Source organism: Ovis aries, chromosome 21, assembly GCF_016772045.2.
Source record: "Ovis aries strain OAR_USU_Benz2616 breed Rambouillet chromosome 21, ARS-UI_Ramb_v3.0, whole genome shotgun sequence".
In the NCBI taxonomy this organism is placed as follows: Eukaryota; Metazoa; Chordata; class Mammalia; order Artiodactyla; family Bovidae; genus Ovis; species Ovis aries.
In genome coordinates, this window is record NC_056074.1 from 12,383,767 (window position 1) to 12,402,212 (window position 18,446).

General features: G+C 37.7%; 1 protein-coding gene across 3 annotated transcripts in view; it reads left to right on the plus strand.

Annotated features, from left to right (window-relative positions):
• The window catches only part of PRCP (prolylcarboxypeptidase), an 87,692-nt gene extending 70,533 nt beyond the window's left edge, over positions 1 to 17,159 (plus strand). For all 3 annotated transcript variants that reach the window (XM_004019422.6, XM_042238281.2, XM_027959257.2), the window contains 3 exons: positions 5,104 to 5,268; positions 6,209 to 6,396; positions 16,414 to 17,159. In XM_004019422.6, coding sequence (XP_004019471.2) covers positions 5,104 to 5,268; positions 6,209 to 6,396; positions 16,414 to 16,630 — 570 coding nt within the window. In that variant the 3' untranslated portion in view covers positions 16,631 to 17,159. The remainder of the gene's footprint in view (positions 1 to 5,103; positions 5,269 to 6,208; positions 6,397 to 16,413) is intronic.
• The last annotated feature ends 1,287 nt before the right edge of the window (positions 17,160 to 18,446 follow it).

Genomic DNA, 18,446 nt, shown 5'->3' on the forward strand with positions numbered 1-18,446 from the left:
GAGGCCACTCCTTCAAGACTGGGAGAGGTGGTTGTTTCATCTACTATATAGAAATTGAAACAGAGAATCAAACAGAATGAAGAAACAAGAAGAATATGTTCCAAGAAAGAAGAATATAAAACTCAGAAAAATCTTAATGAGAGAAATATTAATTTATCTGATAAAGAGTTAAAAGTAATGATTATGAAGATGCTCACTGAACTGGGGAGAAGAATGAATGAACACAGAACTTCAAAAAAGACATGGAAAATATTAAAAATGTACCAAATAAGATGTTACAAAGCTCAAGAATATACTAACTGATAAAATTACACTGGAGAAGATCAACAGCAGATTAGATGAAACAGAAGACAAGATCAGTCAACTCAAAGAGAGGGCAGTAGAGCTTACTGAATCAGAGCAGCAGAAGGAAAATAGAATGAAGTAAAGTGAAAATAGCTTAAGGGACTTATAGACTAACATTTACATCAAATGGTCTAACATTCACATCATAGGGTCCCCAGAAGAAAAAGAGAAACAGAGGCAGAAATCTTATTTGAAGACAAAACAGCTGAAAGCTTCCCTATCTTCTAGACCTAGGAATCTCAGAGAGTTCCAAATAAGAGGTATCCAAACAGACTAATACCAAGAAAAATTACAATTAAAATGTCAAAAGTCTTTACTTCTCTGGTGGTTCAGTGGATAAGAATCTGGCTGCCAATGCAGGGGACGTGGGTTTGATTCTTGGTCCAGGAAGATTCCACATGCCATGGGGTACCTAACCACATGTGCCACAACTTCTGAAGGCTATGCATCTAGAGCCTCTGCTCTGCAACAAGAGAAGCCACCACAATGAGAAGCCTGTGCACCGCGATTAAAGGTAGCCCCTCATTACTGCAACTAGAGAAAGCCATACACAGCAACAAAGACCTTGTGCAACCAAAAAAAAAAAAAAAAAGAAGTTAAAGATAAGAAGGAACTTTATACATATTTTTACACAGATTATATTATTATTTTTAATTGGAGTATAAAAAAACTGGCAATGGGAGTATAAAAACAATTTGCACTGCTTTGTCAGTTTTTGCTGTACAGCAAAATGAATCAGCCATAGGTATACATCTGTCCCTTCTTTTTTGGATTTCCTTCTCATTTAGGTCACAGAGCACCGAGTAGAGTGTCCCGTGCTATACAGTAGGTTCTCATTAGTTATCTATTTTATACATAGTAGTGTATATATGTCAATCCCAGTCTCCCAATTCATCTCACCACCACCCCTTTCTCTCCCTTGGTGTCCATACATTTGTTCTCTACATCTGTGTCTCTATTTCTGCTTTGCAAGTAAGATCATCTACACAATTTTTCTAGATTCCACATATACGTGTTGCTGCTGCTGCTGCTAAGTCGCTTCAGTCGTGTCCGACTCTGTGCGACCCCATAGACGGCAGCCCACCAGGCTCCCCCATCCCTGGGATTCTCTAGGCAAGAATACTGGAGTGGGTTGCCATTTCCTTTTCCGATGCATGAAAGTGAAAAATCAAAGTGAAGTCTCTCAGTCGTGTCCGACTCTTAATGACCCCATGGACTGCGCCTACCAGGCTCCTCTGTCCATGGGATTTTCCAGGCAAGAGTACTGGAGTGGGGTGCCATTGCCTTCTCCATATATGTGTTAATATATGGTATTTATTTTTCTCTTAAGTTACTTCACTCTGTATGACAGTCTCTCAGTCTATCCATGTCTCTGCAAATGGCTCAATTTCCTTCTTTTTTAAAGCTGAGTAATATTCCATTGTATATATGTACCACAGCTTCTTTATCCATTCCTCTGCTGATGGACAGTTAGGTTGTTTCCATGACCTAGCTATTGTAAATAGTGCTGCAATGAACACTGGAGTGCATGTATCTTTTAAAATTATGATCTTCTATAGTGTATACCCATCAGTGAAACTGCCAGGTCATATGGAAGTTCTATTAAGGAGAAAATATTAAAAACAACAAGAGAAAGTAATTTCTTACATGCAAAGAAACTCCCATAAGACTATGAGCAGATTTTTTAGCAGAAAGTTTTCAGGCCTAAAGGGAATGGCACAATATATTCAAAGTGTTAAAAGGAAAAGAACCTTTAAACCAGGAACACTCTATAGAACAGATAGAGTTTACCAGATAAGCAAAAACTAAAGGCGTTCATTACCGCTAAACCAGCCTTAGAATAAATGTTAAAAGGGACTTCTTTAGGCTGAAATGAAATGGCACTAATTAGTAATGAGAACTCATATGAAAAGTAAACCTCACTGGAAAGAAAAATACATACAGGAAGTCCCCTACATTCAAACAAGTTCCATTCTAAGAGCACAATTATAAGTTCAATTTGTTTGCAAATCCAACAAAGTTAGCCTAGGTAAACAACAAGCACAATTAGCTCCATAGTACTGTACTGTAGTAGGTTTATAATACATTTACATCTTTGAGTTCACAATCTGAAGATTCATATGTAGGGGACTTACTGTGTAGTAAAGGTAGGGGATTAATTATGTACAAAGCTAGTATGAAGGCTGAAAAAGATAAAGGTAATAAAAATAACTATGATTACAATAATTTGTTAGGTATGCACAAGATAAAGATGTAGAATGTGACTTCAAAATCATAAAATGAGGGGGGTAATAATGTTGCGCTTTTCAGTGAGATCAAGCTTGAGTGTTATCAACTTTGACTGTTGTAGATATAAATTGTTATATATAAGCCTCATGGTAACCACAAAACAAAAACTTACAGTAAATATATGAAAGATAAAGAGAGGAATATAAGCCTACCACTAAAGAAAATCTTCAAGCCGCAAAGAAAGAGAGCAAGAGAAAAAAGAAAGGAGCTAGAGAAACTACATAAACAGCCAGAAAACAATGAACAAAATGTCAATAAGCACATAACATATCAATAATTACTTTAATGTAAATGGACTAAATTCTTTAATCAAATACATAGAGTTGCTGATTGAATTAAAAAAACAAGACCCATCAATATTATTGCTTAGAAGAGAGTCATTTTAAATGTAAGGACACACACAGACTGAAAGTAAAGGGTTGGAAAAAGATACTCCATGCAAATGGAAACCAAAATAAAGCTGGAGTAGCTATTCTTATATTGAACAAAACAGACTTTAAAATAAAGACTTTACTAACACACAAAGAAGTGTGTTGCATAATAATAAAGGAGTCAGTTCAACAAGAAGATATAACATTTGTAGATATTTATGTGCCCAACATAGGAGCACCTATATAAGTAAAGCAGATATTAACAGACCTAAAGGTGGAAATAGACAACAGTACATGACAGAAGGGGACTTTAATATTCCACTTATATTGATAGTTCATCCAAGCATAAAATCAATAAGGAAATATTGGCCTTAACACATTAGACTAGATGAACTTAATAGATATTTATAGAACATTCTCTCTGAAACAGCAGAATATACATTCTACTCAAGTGCACATAGAACATTTTCTAAGATAGATCAAATGTTTGGCCACAAAACAAATCTTAATAAATTTAAGAAGATTGAAATTATATGAAGCATCATTTCCAACCGCAGTGGTATAAAACTAGAAATAAATTACACAAAGAAAATGGAAAAATTCACAAATATGTGGAGATTAAACAACATGCTATTGAACACTCAATGGATCAAAGAAGAAATTAAAAGAGAAATTAAAAAAAAACATAGAGATAAATGGAAATGTAACATACCAAAATTTATGGGATGTAGTGAAAACACTTCTGGGAGGGAAGTTCATAGTGATAAATGCCTATCTCAAGAGATAAGAAAAGTCTCAAACAACCTAAATTTATACCTCAAGGAACTAGAAAAATAACAAGTGAAGCTCAAAGTCAGTAGAAGGAAAGAAAGAGCAGAAATAAATGAAATATAGACTATATACTTCAGCTTTAACAACATTATCTAGAGTTCAATATTTGTTTATCATTTTTTGAAGTGAAATTTATGTACAAATCATAAATGTGCTACTTGTTGTATACTAGGCCCCTACAGATAAGAAATATTTTCATATCCTTGAAAGTTCCCTGTGTCCCTGACTAGTCAGTCCTGTCTTCACTCCCAACCCCAGGTATTACCTGTGATTTTTAGCACTGACTATAGTCAAGTGTTAGGAGTATTTGGACCTGGGGAGCTGCCTGAGATGCTTCTTATAATGCTACAGATATAGGAGCTTGGTGGAGTTTTTCCAAAAGAAATTTAATAAATTTTTCATTTTCATAAAAAGATAGTCATTTAATCAGCAAGCACTTAGTTTCCAGATGCCTTGCTAAGTGCTGAGGGAGACATTCAGGAATCAAATGGTGTCAGCATTACAGGGGCTCTGATAGAAATAGGCACAGGATGCAGTGGAGGCACAAAGAAGAAAGTGATTTAGTTCTTCCTGCCTTGAAGGCATAGGCAAGTGGCCTCAAGGAGTAGGTCATGCTTGAGCTGCATCGAGGAAGACGAGTTGGTGTTTGCCAGGCACTACTGCATTGGGAGAGTGGGAACAGGGCATTTCAGTGTGAGCGATGGCAATGAGGAGGGCAAGAAGCTGGTGTGGTAGAAATGGTTTTGCTAGACTAGAGCAAAAGCTATGGAAGATGAAACTAGAGTGGTAGGTGGGGAGGACTTTGCATACCTTGCAGATAATTTTGGTTTATTTCTATAATTTGGGGGCTAATTTTTTTTTGACTGTGCCTAGTTTTAGTTGTGGCACATGGGATCTTCAGTCTTTGTTGTGGCATGTGGGTTCTTTTAATTGGGTTATGTGGAATCATTAGTTGCAGCATACAAACTCTTTAGTTGTGGCTTGTGGGATTTAGTTTCCTGAACAGGGATTGAACCTGGGCTCCCTGCATTGGGAGCGTGGAGTCTTAGCCACTAGACCACCAGGGAAGTCCCATGGGGACTAATCTTAAAGGTTTATTCATTTATGAAAGTGGTTATACTCAATAAATAGAAATTGTCAAGCAGTGAAGTTAGATTGTAAAGATTGTTTATGATCAAGTCAGAATCATGTTTCTTCTTTGTTTTAATAAACTGTGATTTTATATTTATATTTGATTCTTCTCCCTTTTATCTCTCTAAAATGACAGGTAGTATGCCAGTATTTCAAATATTCCAATGTACCTGATACCCTGTTGCTGCGGAATATTTTCCAAGCTCTGAATGTGTATTACAATTATTCAGGCCAGGCTAAATGTCTGAATGTTTCAGAGACAGCAACTAGCAGTCTGGGAGTCCAGGGTTGGAGCTATCAGGTAAGTGTGTATAATTTCCCCAATTGGAGCTTACTTTTCACTGTTTTGGTCTGGTCATACTATAACAGAATCCTCAAGATCTTGTCACCTAACCTGGATCCAAATCTGGGTTCTGTTACCTTACACTTCAAGACTGTGGATGAGTTCTCTCATTGATTCATTAAATACCAATTCAATTTTTAAAAAATTTTATTGAAGTATAGTTGATTTACAATGTTGTGTTAATTTCTAATAAACAGCAAAGTGACTCAGTTATATATATGCATATTCTTTTCCATTATGGGTTATTGCTGGATATTGAATATAGTTTCCTCTTCTATCTTAGGACCTTGTTGTTTATCTATCCTATATATACTACTTCAGTTTGGTATTTAAACATCACCAAATATATTCTGAGTACTTACTGCATGTCAGGCACTATTCCAGGCTCCAACTATACAAATTGGATATAAATTTATTTAATTATAAATAAAATATGATCTAATCATCGAATGTAGCTTGGTGGAAAATATAGGTAGCTAAACTAATATTACAATAGATCTTAGTAAGTCCTATAAGGGTAGCATTTTATGGACACAGAAAAGAAGAGGGAGTCTAACTTGATTCTATCTGAGCCTCCATTTTTTTCATCTGTACAATGACAATAGTAGTAATAATAGCAATATGTTCCTCCAGAGTTGTTTTGAGAATTCAATATGATAATAGATATGAAGTGAAATAGTTTGTGAAGAAGGAATATATAGCCCCAACTTCTGTGACTTCTCAGCTGAGCCTTAGGAATAAAGAGAGGTGGTATGGAGTAGAGAACAGGGGCTCTGAAGCCAGACTGCTGAGTTCAAGCCCTCACTTTTTTGCTTCTGAGCTGTATGACCTTGGGGAATTTATTTCACTCTTTGTGCTTCATTTTCTCACTAGAATCTTTCCTGATTTGCTTTTTCAGGCCTGTACAGAAATGGTCATGCCCACCTGTTCTGATGGTGTTGATGACATGTTTGAACCTCACTCGTGGAACATGAAGGAATATTCTGATGACTGTTTTAAACAGTGGGGTGTGAGACCGAGGCCCTCTTGGATCCCTACTATGTATGGAGGCAAGAACATCAGTTCACACACAAACATCATTTTCAGGTGAATTTTTGTTGATTCAAAGAAAATTCTGGTTGATGGAGACATTTGTAGAATGGATGAGAAAAGAAAACCAGGAAAATGTTGCACAGTTAAAACAATGTAGAATATAGCAGTGGTATCTATCATATTTTTCTACTCCTTGAAAGATAAAGGATTCTGAGAGGTGATATGATTTTTTGTTCGATTGCACTATGTTTAAAGGCTTAAAAACAACAGCAGCAAAGTTAAAATATTTTTAAAAGTGTGCTCAAAAGAAAAGGAAGCATCATCTGTTGTTCTCAGTTTATCTCATGATTGTTTTTATTGTTATCAATGATAATAAAAAATCTTCAGTATATACCTAACAAACACTTTTGAGGTGCCCACTGTGTTCTGTCCTAGGCACTATATGAGGCACTTTAAATAAATCACTTAATTCCCACAAAAACTTTGAAAGAAGTTTTTACAGTCTCTATTTTACTGAGGAGGAAAGTGAAAGTCAGTGTGTACAGTCACTTGCCAAAACTTATCCAGTTTTGTTTTAGTTACCAAGTGATAAAGCCAGTTTTCAACCTTGGCCCATCTGACTACAAAAACTGTTTATTCTGTAAAACTGTTTCTCTAGAAGAATTATATTTGGTATTGGTTCATATTGGAGTTAATCAAGTAGACTCTAAATGTGCCTGATTGTGACTTCAAAATTTCCGTGTTTTGGCTTGAACATTAGGTTGTTAGTTATTAAAATAGCAACCATTTAATAAGAAATTTCCCCAAGTTTATGTGGAAATAGTAGAGAGATATCCATACATATCTCTTAACCAATTGTTTAAATTGTAAACGTTATGCTTTTACAAATTCTTCTAAACAGAGTCACATTTGACTTTTGAGACATGACTGAAAGCTCTTAGGAAGGAGCAATGCTATTTTAGCTGAAAGATCACTCTCTGGGTGTAGGCCAGTGACACTGCCCATTTTGCAAAAGAACCTTTTTCTTGTTGGATTCATGCTAGTTTCTCACTCAGTAGGATACCCTGCTGCTGCTGCTGCTGCTGCTGCTAAGTCCCTTCCATCGTGTCCAACTCTGTGCGACCCCATAGACGGCAGCCCACCAGGCTCCCCAGTCCCTGGGATTCTCCAGGCAAGAATACTGGAGTGGGTTGCCATTTCCTTCTCCAATGCATGAAAGTGAAAAGTGAAAGTGAAGTTGCTCAGTCATGTCCAACTCTTTGCGACCCCATGGACTGCAGCCTACCAGGCTACTCCACCCATGGGATTTTCCAGGCAAGAGTACTGGAGTTGGGTGTAGGATACCCTCCCCTCCCTCAAATGTGAGACACTAAATGCAAAACTTAAAGATTCTTTTTGTTTAATTCCCTAGAATTATTTACCTTGTCCTCAGTAGAATTCTTCAAAACTATACTTTCAGCTCAGCTTTTTGAGGTGATAGTTGAGCAATTAAGTATATTTAGGGTAGGAAACTGTACCAAATTAGGATGTTTGAAATCAGGAAAACATGAAAGGACTGAGAGGACTGAAAAGGCTTAAATGTAAGCCTTGGGTATCAAGCTCATCTTTGTTCCCTCAGAGAAGGAAATACTTTGTCATTTTCTTGTTTTTAGAAACTTACCTCCAGATAGTACTTATATGGATTTCTCCGGCATGTGGAGGCTATAAGCTCATCCTTATTTGCTTTGACCTCATAAAGCTGAAGTTCAAGTTGACTTGTAAAGTAAAGTCTTTGAGTCTTATCTATAAAGGTTTTGATATCTGAGTTTTGGTCAAATACTTTCTGCTTTTTTGTTGGATTCAACCATTACATGAGTATTTTAGTTGCCCATTTATCCTTTTATACTTATTTTCCTCCAGGTATCAAAATAAGTTATTGTCATCGTCATCATTGGGGAAAGGTTAGATTTTGTTGAAAAAAGTTTGGAGTAGAACTGAAAGAGTAGGTAAAAAATATGGCTCAACATTAAAAAAAACAAAAGAAACTTTTGGCTAGTGTAAGAAAGGACTTCCTAACAGAGCTATGCATAGTTAGAGTGAATTGTCTTAAATTATTTAAGCTTTTGATCCTCAGTTTTCTCTTAAGTAAAATGAGAATAATAATGCCAGTCACCCTATAGAGTTGCTGTGATGCTTAAAAGAGTTAACCCAGTGAAATATTTAGCCCAGACTGTGGGCAGGAATCCCTTAGAAGAAATGGAGTAGCCATCATGGTCAACAAAAGCGTCCGAAACGCAGTACTTGGATGCAGTCTCGAAAATGACAGAATGATCTGTTTGATTCCAAGGCAAATCATTCAATATCACAGTAATCCAAGTCTATGCCCCAACCAGTAACGCTGAAGAAGCTGAAGTTGAACGGTTCTATGAAGACCTACAAGACCTTTCAGAACTAACACCCAAAAAAGATGTCCTTTTCATTATAGAGGACTGGAAAGCAAAAGTTGGAAGTCAAGAAACACCTGGAGTAACAGGCAAATTTGGCCTTGGAATACGGAATGGAGCAGGGCAAAGGCTAATACAGTTTTGCCAAGAGAACACACTGGTCATAGCAAACACCATCTTCCAACAATACAAGAGAAGACTACACATGGACATCACCAGATGGTCAACATCGAAATCAGATTGATTATATTCTTTACAGTTAAAGATGGAAAAGCTCTATACAGTCAGCAAAAACAAGACCAGGAGCTGACTGTGGCTCACATCGTGAACTCCTTATTGCCAAATTCAGACTTAAATTGAAGAAAGTAGGGAAAACCACTAGACCATTCAGGTATGACCTAAATCAAATCCCTTATGATTCTACAGTGGGAATGAGAAGTAGATTTAAGGGACTAGATCTGATAGATAGAGTGCCTGATGAACTATGGATGGAAGTTCATGACATTGTACAGGAGACAGGGATCAAGACTATCCCCATGGAAAAGAAATGCAAAAAAGCAAAATGGCTGTCTGAGGAGGCCTTACAAATAGCTGTCAAAAGAAGAGAAGCGAAAAGCAAAGGAGAAAAGGAAAAATATACGCATTTGAATGCAGAGTTCCAACGAATAGCAAGGAGAGATAAGGAAGCCTTCCTCAGTGATCAATGCAAAGAAATAGAGGAAAAACAATAGAACGGGAGAGACCAGAGATCTCTTCAAGAAAATTAGAGATACCAAGGGAACATTTCATGCAAAGATGGGCTCGATAAAGGACAGAAATGGTATGGACCTAACAGAAGCAGAAGATATTAAGAAGAGGTGGCAAGAATAAACAGAAGAACTGTACAAAAAAGATCTTCACCACCCAGATAATCACGATGGTGTGATCACTCATCTAGAGCCAGACATCCTGGAATGTGAAGTCAAGTGGGTCTTAGAAAGCATCGCTATAAACAAATCTAGTGGAGGTGATGGAATTCCAGTTGAGCTATTTCAAATCCTGAAAGATGATGCTGTGAAAGTGCTGCACTCAATATGCCAGCACATTTGGAAAACTCAGCAGTGGCCACAGGACTGGAAAAGGTCAGTTTTCATTCCAATCCCAAAGAAAGGCAATGCCAAAGAATGCTCAAACTACCGCACAATTGCATTCATCTCAAACGCTAGTAAAGTAAGTCTCAAAATTCTCCAAGGCAGGCTTCAGCAATATATGAACCGTGAACTTCCAGATGTTCAAGCTGGTTTTAGAAAAGGCAGAGGAACCAAAGATCTAATTGCCAACATCCACTGGATCATGGAAAAAGCAAGAGAGTTCCAGAAAAACATCTATTTCTGCTTTATTGACTATGCCAAAGCCTTTGATTGTGTGGATCCCAGTAAACTAGAAAATCCTGAAAGAGATGGGCATACCAGACCATCTGTCCTGCCTCTTGAGAAACCTGTATGCAGGTCAGGAAGCAACAGTTAGAACAGGACATGGAACAACAGATTGGTTCCAAATAGGAAGAGGAGTACATCAAGGCTGTATATTGTCACTCTGCTTATTTAACTTCTATGCAGAGTACATCATGAGAAACACTGGGCTGGACGAAGCACAAGCTGGAATCAAGATTTCCGGGAGAGATATCAAGAACCTCAGATATGCAGATGACACCACCCTTATGGCAGAAAGTGAAGAAGAACTAAAAAGCCTCTTGCTGAAGGTGAAAGAGGAGAGTGAAAAAGTTGACTTAAAGCACAACATTCAGAAAATGAAGATCATGGCATCTGGTCCCATCACTTCATGGGAAATAGATGGGGAAACAGTGGAAACAGTATCAGATTTTGTTTTGGGGGGCTCCAAAATCACTGCAGATGGTGATTGCAGCCATGAAATTAAAAGACGCCTACTCCTTGGAAAGAAAGTTATGACCAACCTAGATAGCATATTGAAAAGCAGAGACATTACTTTGCCAACAGAGGTCCGTCTAGTCAAGGCTATGGTTTTTCCACTGGTTATGTATGGATGTGAGTGTTGGACTGTGAAGAAAGCTGAGCGCCAAAGAATCGATGCTTTTGAACTGTGGTGTTGGAGAAGACTCTTGAGAGTCCCTTGGACCATAAGGAGATCCAACCAATCCATTCTAAAAGGAGATCAGCCCTGGGATTTCTTCGGAAGGACTGATGCTAAAGCTGAAACTCCAATACTTTGGCCACCTCATGCGAAGAGTTGACTCATTGGAAAAGACTGATGCTGAGAGGGATTAGAGGCAGGAGGAGAAGGGGATGACAGAACGAGATGGCTGGATGGCATCACTAACTCGATGAACATGAGCTGGGTGAACTCTGGGAGTTGGTGATGAACAGGGAGGCCTGGCATGCTGCAGTTCATGGGGTCGCAAAGAGTCGGCCACAACTGAGTGACTGAAGTGAACTGAACTGAACTGGCAAATTATATGCCAAAAAAATTCCCATTGAATGAATAAGTGGAAGTATACTCACAGCCCTGTACTTTAGCTTTGAGCTAGCAGGGAACTACTTGTCTCTGAATGTCTTTTTCCTTCCACTTTTTTTCCTTTTCTTAAGACCTCGGCATCCTCAAGGAAACCTTCCCTGACATCTCCAAGGAGGTTATGTTTCCCCGACACACTTAGCTTCTCTAAAGCCTGTGACTGTCCCTTAGCACTCTGTGTGGAATTTACCTGTTTGTGTTTCTCTCTGCCCCTCACTCATTTCTCAGAGAACAGAGAAATCTCATTTCTCTGTTGAAATGAGATTATGAACTTCTCAGTGACAGAGAATTTTTCTTAATCATCTCTGTGCCTTTAGCACCTGCCACAGTGACTGGCACATAGTAGATGCCCAATTAGTGTGTGTGTTGATAAGGATGAGAAATGACATAAAGCTCAGGAAAACTTCAGAGGCATGTGAAAGTATAAAGGCAGAACTATATAAAAATGCTGGTTTATTTTCCTGCGGTGGCAAATATACTTTTAAAAAGAAATTTTTTTCCCATGTACTGCTAGGTGTGAAGAATTCAATGTAAAACTTACCTTATTTAAAAATTCAAAATTTTCTATTGCTTTTCTGAGGAAAACACATTCCAAAAATAAAAAAGCAGCATTAGGTTCTGTCTACTGAGTGGCCATCAGTTACAAAATATTTATGGTTGACGATAAGAAAATGTCCAAGGAACCATGTGGAAAGCATATTTTATGTTCATACTTCTCTCCTTAAGGCATCTCACACACATCCAACTGTGACTACTTTTTTTAGTTAGAAAGTTCAGTCTGTTTTTAACTGTTGAGTTAGATATCTGCAAGTTAAGAGCTTGGGCTTTGAAGTTGGAGAGACCTAGGTGTCATTCTGCTTCTGTTAACCATGTGCCTTCAGGCAAATTGCCAATTTATATCAGTTAGAAATAATAACTATCTGCCAGAGTTACTTCAAGGAGTAGATAATCATAGAAGTGAGCACTATGAGGGTAGAGATTTTTGTCTGTTCACAGTTGAGTTAACTGTACTGAGTCAGTACCTGATACATAGTAGGCAGTCAGTAAACATGTTGAGCAAATAAGAATTTAATAGTAGCTATTAATAGTTCCATTTCAGCAATTTTCTTATTCCACAGTATTTTTGTTGGAAGGATTTATTTTTTCCCCAAAACCCAGTTGTTGAGAAATTATCTTACCAATGGTCATTTTTAGTTATTTAAATGTAAATTCAAAAAGGAGTCCCTGAGAAGCTGGTTAATTTAACATAATTTTTCAGGGAAATTAATTGTTGCCAGCAATTAAGTGAGGCTCACTGTTGGGAATTTTATGCACGCATCTAGGTTCTCTCATGAAAGCCAGGTTTTTTTCTCCTGTAAATTTCCCATTGACTGATTTAGCTTTCTCATGTCTAGGACCAAGAAATTCAAGTCCATGTGCATTTTAGGTCTCTCAGCAACTCCAAACACTGTTGCTAAGCCACTGGGTGGATTCAGATGACCTTTTAAATCAAATGCAGTTTGCTTATTATGTAGCTGTTGGGATGGCTTTTTTGTTTTGCAAATAATGGAGAGTTTCCTATCTTGGTTGGTCCTGTCAAATTGGAGTAATGATAAAGGCCACTTGTTCATTTAAGAAAATCCAACCCCTTGTGTAGTTTACTTTAAAAATTTATCTCAAAAAAAAAATTTATCTCATAGTTGAAAACTAACATCCTATTTTGCATGTGAGTTTTTCCTCTTGTTTTTAATAAAACCAAAAAAGGTAAAATTTCAGAGTGATTTCTCCCCCCAAGAATGATGTTAAGTTGCAATTGAATTAATTTCTTAAAAAACCAAAAATATGGTTAAAAGTGTGGTCAGGCTAGAACAGGGATTTTAGACTTGTATTTCAAGCATATATATATTTAATGTACCTAAATCCTCATTTCCTTTTTAACTTGAACATTTACCTAGAAAATTGATTGCATGCATTTTTCTGACCAAATTTCTGTGAGAAATGCTGTGGCATCCCTTTTCATGTTTCATTTACCTCTCAGAAGTATTAACACTTCTCATGCTTATAGAATGTGATAATAATTATAATAATACTGCACATTCGTGTGGTATTTTATAGTTTATACCTTATTTCCAAATGTATTATTCAAGTGGAACCTCACAGTGTCTCTGTGATTGAAGGGCATTATCTTTAAAAGTTATTTTTTTGGTCATACACATGAGAATTAGATTCAGAGGGGTCAGATAACTTACCCGAAGTCATGTGGCTTACTGGGGTATAAAACTTAGACCTGCTGACTTAGTTCATTGTTTCTTGCCAGTATTATACCTAGCTGAATGTCACTGTCTGTATATTTACATTAATCACATTACCTATGTGAACTCTACTTTTCCATGTAAAAAGTACTGTAGTGATTTACATGTTCCTGAACTCACAAGCATATATGTATAGACATCTTTTGTGCAGGGCATCTGATATAAGACTATAAATAACTAGATTATTCTTTTTTATTCATTCAATAAATATTTGTATAGCTCCTAGTGTATGCCAGGCACTGAAGATACAGTAATAAAACAGACAAAAAACCGTGCCGTTGGGAAGCTTTAGTTTGAAAGATGGGTAAAAACAAGATAGCACTTATAAGAATGTTAGAAGGCGATAGATGCTAAGGGGTAGGGGGAAATAAACCAGGGAAGAAGGCTATGAAATGTTAGTGGGGGTTGGGGGGGAGTTTGAATTTTTGATGAGGTGGCTAAGAAAGACCTCTACTACTAGATATCTACTATGGTGGGCAAAAATCCCTTAGAAGAAATGGAGTATCCCTCATAGTCAACCAAGAAGTCTGAAATTTAGGACTTGGGTACAATCTCAAAAATGACAAATAACCTTGGTTCGTTTCCAAGGCAAACCACTCAGCATCACAGTAATCCAAGTCTGTGCCCCAACCACTAATGCAGAAGAAGCTGAAGTTGAATAGTTCCATGAAGACCCATAAGACCTTCTAGAACTAACACCAAGAAAGATGTCCTTTTCATCATAGGGGATTGGAATGCAAAAGTTGGAAATCAAGAGATACATGGAGTAACAGGCAGGTTTGGCCTTGGAGTACAAAATGAAGCAGGGTAAAGGCTACACAGAGTTTTTTCAAGAGAACACACTGGTCATAGCAAACACCCTCTTCCAACAACACAAGAGACAACTCTACACATGAACATCACCAGACGGTCAATACTGAAATCAGATTGATTCTATTCTTTGCAGCCAAATGTGGAGAAGCTGTATCAGTTTAGTTCAGTCGCTCAGTTGTGTCCAACTCTTTGTGACCCCATGGACTGGAACATCCCAGGTCTCCCTGTCCATTGCCAACTCCCGGAGTTTACTCAAACTCATGTCCATTGAGTTGGTGATGCCATGCAACCACCTCATCCTCTGTTGTCCCCTTCTTCTCCCACCTTCAATCTTTCCCAGCATCAGGGTCTTTTCCAGTGAGTCAGTTCTTTGGATCAGGTGGCCAAAGTATTGGAGTTTTAGCTTCAGCATCAGTCCTTCCAATGAATTCAGGACTGGCACTTGTCTTATTATATTTTGCCTTACTTGCCTCCTGAGAAATCTGTATGCATGTCAAGAAGTAACAGTTAGAACCAGACATGGAACAACAGACTGGTTCCAAATTGGGAAAGGAGTATGTCAAGGGTGTATGTTGTCACCTTGCTTTTTTATTTTTTAACTTATATGCAGAGTACATCAGGCGAAGTGCCAGACTGGATGAAGCACAAGCTAGAATCAAGATTGCCGGGAGAAATATCAATAACCTCAGATACGCAGATGACACCACCCTTATGGCAGAAAGTGAAGAGGAACTAAAGAGTCTCTTGTTGAAAGTGAAAGAAGAGAGTGAAAAAGCTGGCCTAAAACTCAGCATTCAAAAAACTAAGATCATGCCATCTGGTCCCATCACTTCATGGCAAATAGATGGGGAAATAGTGAAAACAGTGACAGAGTTAATTTTGAGGGGCTCCAAAATCACTGCAGATGGTGACTTCGGCTATGAAGTTAAAAGACTCTTGCTTCTTGGAAGAAAAGCTCTGATGAACCTAGAGAGCATATTAAGAAGCAGAGACAATACTTCGCTGACAGAGGTTTGTCTAGTCAAAGCTATGGTTTTTCCAGTAGTCATGTATGGATGTGAGAGTTGGACTATAAAGAAAGCTGAGTCCTGAAGCATTGATGCTTTTGAACTGTGGTGTTGGAAAAGACTTTTGATAGCTCTTGGACAGCAAAGAGGTCCAACCAGTCAATCCTAAAAGAAATGAGTCCTGAATATTCATTGAAAGGACTAATGCTGAAGCTGAAGCTTCAGTACTTTGGCCACCTGATGCGAAGAACTCCTTAGAAAAGACATTGATGCTGGTGAGGATTGAAGGCAGAAGAGAAGAGGATAACAGAGGATGAGATTGTTGGATGGCATCACTGATTTGATGGACAAGAGTTTGAGCAAACTCTGGGAGTTGGTGATGGACAGGAAAGCCTGGCATGCTGCAGTCCATGAGGTTGCAAAGAGTCAGACACAACTGTGTGACCTAATTGACTGAAGAGATAATTAGCATTTTAAAATATAGGTGTTTTTTTTTTCCCCTTATCACTAATATTTGGGTTCTAGGAAGGAAGGAAACAGGTTTTAATTGAGGAACTCCTTCGTACCTAACAGTTATTCAGTATATATACATGTACTATCTGATTTAACCTTTAAAGCAACCTCCTGAGGTAGGCCTTGTTAACTCTGCTTTACATATAAGTAAACTGAGACAGCTAACTTATGTAAGGTCAGACAACTTTTGAGTAATGAAGCCAGGATTAGAATTGAGTCTTCTCAATTAGAAGTTCCAGTATAGTCTAAATTGATTGATGGGGCATCCCTTTCAGGGTTCTCTGGTCCTATTCCTTGTCCCTGGTTACAGAAGTATTGTCAAACTCCAGGATGAAGCACCTTTCTATATGACAGATTAAATCCTCAGATCATATTCCCTAGTTCATAAGCTTATAATTTTAGGTGTTATGCATATAATAGGTTTCTCCTATCTTATATTTTATGTAGATATGAAAAACTAGCAATCTGATTTTTTTTTTTCTTTCCCTCACTTAGCAATGGTGAACTAGACCCCTGGTCAGGAGGTGGAGTAACCAAGGATATCACAGACACCTTACTTGCGATCGTCATCCCAAATGGAGCCCATCATCTAGATCTCCGAGCCAGCAATGCCTTGGATCCTGTCAGTGTGCAGTTAACTCGCTCCTTGGAAGTTAAATACATGAAGCAGTGGGTCACTGATTTCTATGTCCGTCTGAGAAAAATGAACTGAGTAACTTTTGATCATTTTCAGTTTCTTCTTTTAAGTTCATTCCACCTACATTTCCATTCACCTTGGCTTTCTGTGCATAATTACTTCCCCTTGTTCATTAAATTTCGTGTGGTGAAGACTGAGATAGAGCAAACATGATGGTGGGGATAGCAGCCATCCCACGACCCGAGTCCTCGCCATCCTTGTGCCACCTCCAGGAAGAATCTCTTCACCACAGCTTTCCCACACCATCCACGGCCTTCATAACTGGAGCAGAGTATTGATTGCCTTTCACAAGAGGGAGAATCCCTTCTTTTATTTCTCTGAAAGCAAGGATTTCTCTTGGTTTTGAAGTTGAAGTCTCTTTGGCCCATTTGTCACTTGTCCCTTTTCTACCCTCCCAAAAGGAAAAGAAGATGGATAAAAATGATGTAATTGCAGCTGGTAGGAAGGATATCCAATGCCAAATCAGGAAATGGGAGTCGTTTCTTTTGTGCTTGATTCAATGACTTTGAACTGTGCTGTAAATAAAGAATAGGGCTGAACCTTATACCTGTGTGTTGCTTCTGAAACTTGCTCCAGCTGTTAGGAATGCTGTGTGTGCTGGGCTTGGCTGTTTTTAAAGGAAAGTCCTTTAATTTTCTCTCTTCTGTTTGGCAGCTTTTCTTATTCTGGGATATTTGCCACTGGTACTGCCAGTAAGAAATCTGGCCTTTTCTGCCCCATTTCTCTTTGTTTCTAAGGTAAGTTTTGTGGTAATTTGGTTACATTTTGCCAGTTTAGGAAAATGACTCTGTTTTCGTTTTCTTTTTACATCTAAGCAAGCTTTTATATTCTCCAGTCGCTGATGATACTTCAGTAAGAAGCCTTTAAAAATTGATCTATCAGCTATTCAGAAGGTAAAACATAGTAGTGTTTAGTGTTTTGTTTTTTAAATTTCATTTTCTGGTGGTTGTTATGTTGTCATTAAAGCCAGAAGTGTCAGGACACTAAGAGGCAGGTGCAGAAGAACTTTTCTGTATAGCTTCCAAAAGACAAGCTAACTAATTCATGCAGGCAGCATATTTGACATTAATAAATGGCTGAGCCGTTCTTATTTCCAAGGGGTTGGCTTCTTTTAAGCAGTTCTTACACTGAGACCTTTCTTCAGAAGAGCTTTTCTAGGATAACAAATAGGGTTGGAGCAAAACCTTTCAGGGACACAGAGATTCTAACAGTTTCTACTCTGTTAAAAGATTTCTTTCCCCTTGTTTCTTTTTATTTTCTCTCAATTTTTTTTTCTTCATTCTGCCTTGGTAACATTTTCTGCTTTTTAAAAAACTGTATCTTGAGCTTGATTATTTCTAAAGCACTTATTTTTTTTTTAATAAAATGCAGATATAGTGTTTGTTCTTGGATGGGAGACCAAAATATTTCACTTACTTCGCCTGGCATATGGGAGATACAGAAAAATCTTTATCTGGTTTCAGAAGCCTTCAGTTCTCATTGTAGTGAGTTGTCCATCAAAGCATTTGGTCACTATTTTCATTTCAGCATCAGAGAAGTCTACTGGGGTGAGAATTTAAGGGTCAAAAATAAAAAGTACTACTTTTTATTCTTTGCCAACTAATAAGTTTTATAATGCAGCATTTATGGGCTTAATGGAGGATATTCTTACTATTTATTTTAGGATATATTAATTATAGGATATTTTCATTGAAACCTTTTTTACTTAGAATCTTTAAAATATACATTGCCACTTCACTTAATATTGATTGTTTGCATGAACTGCATTTTTGTGGAGAGACTTGTTGCTCCCAAATGACTATTTTTCTGCAAGTATAAGTTGGTTGTATGT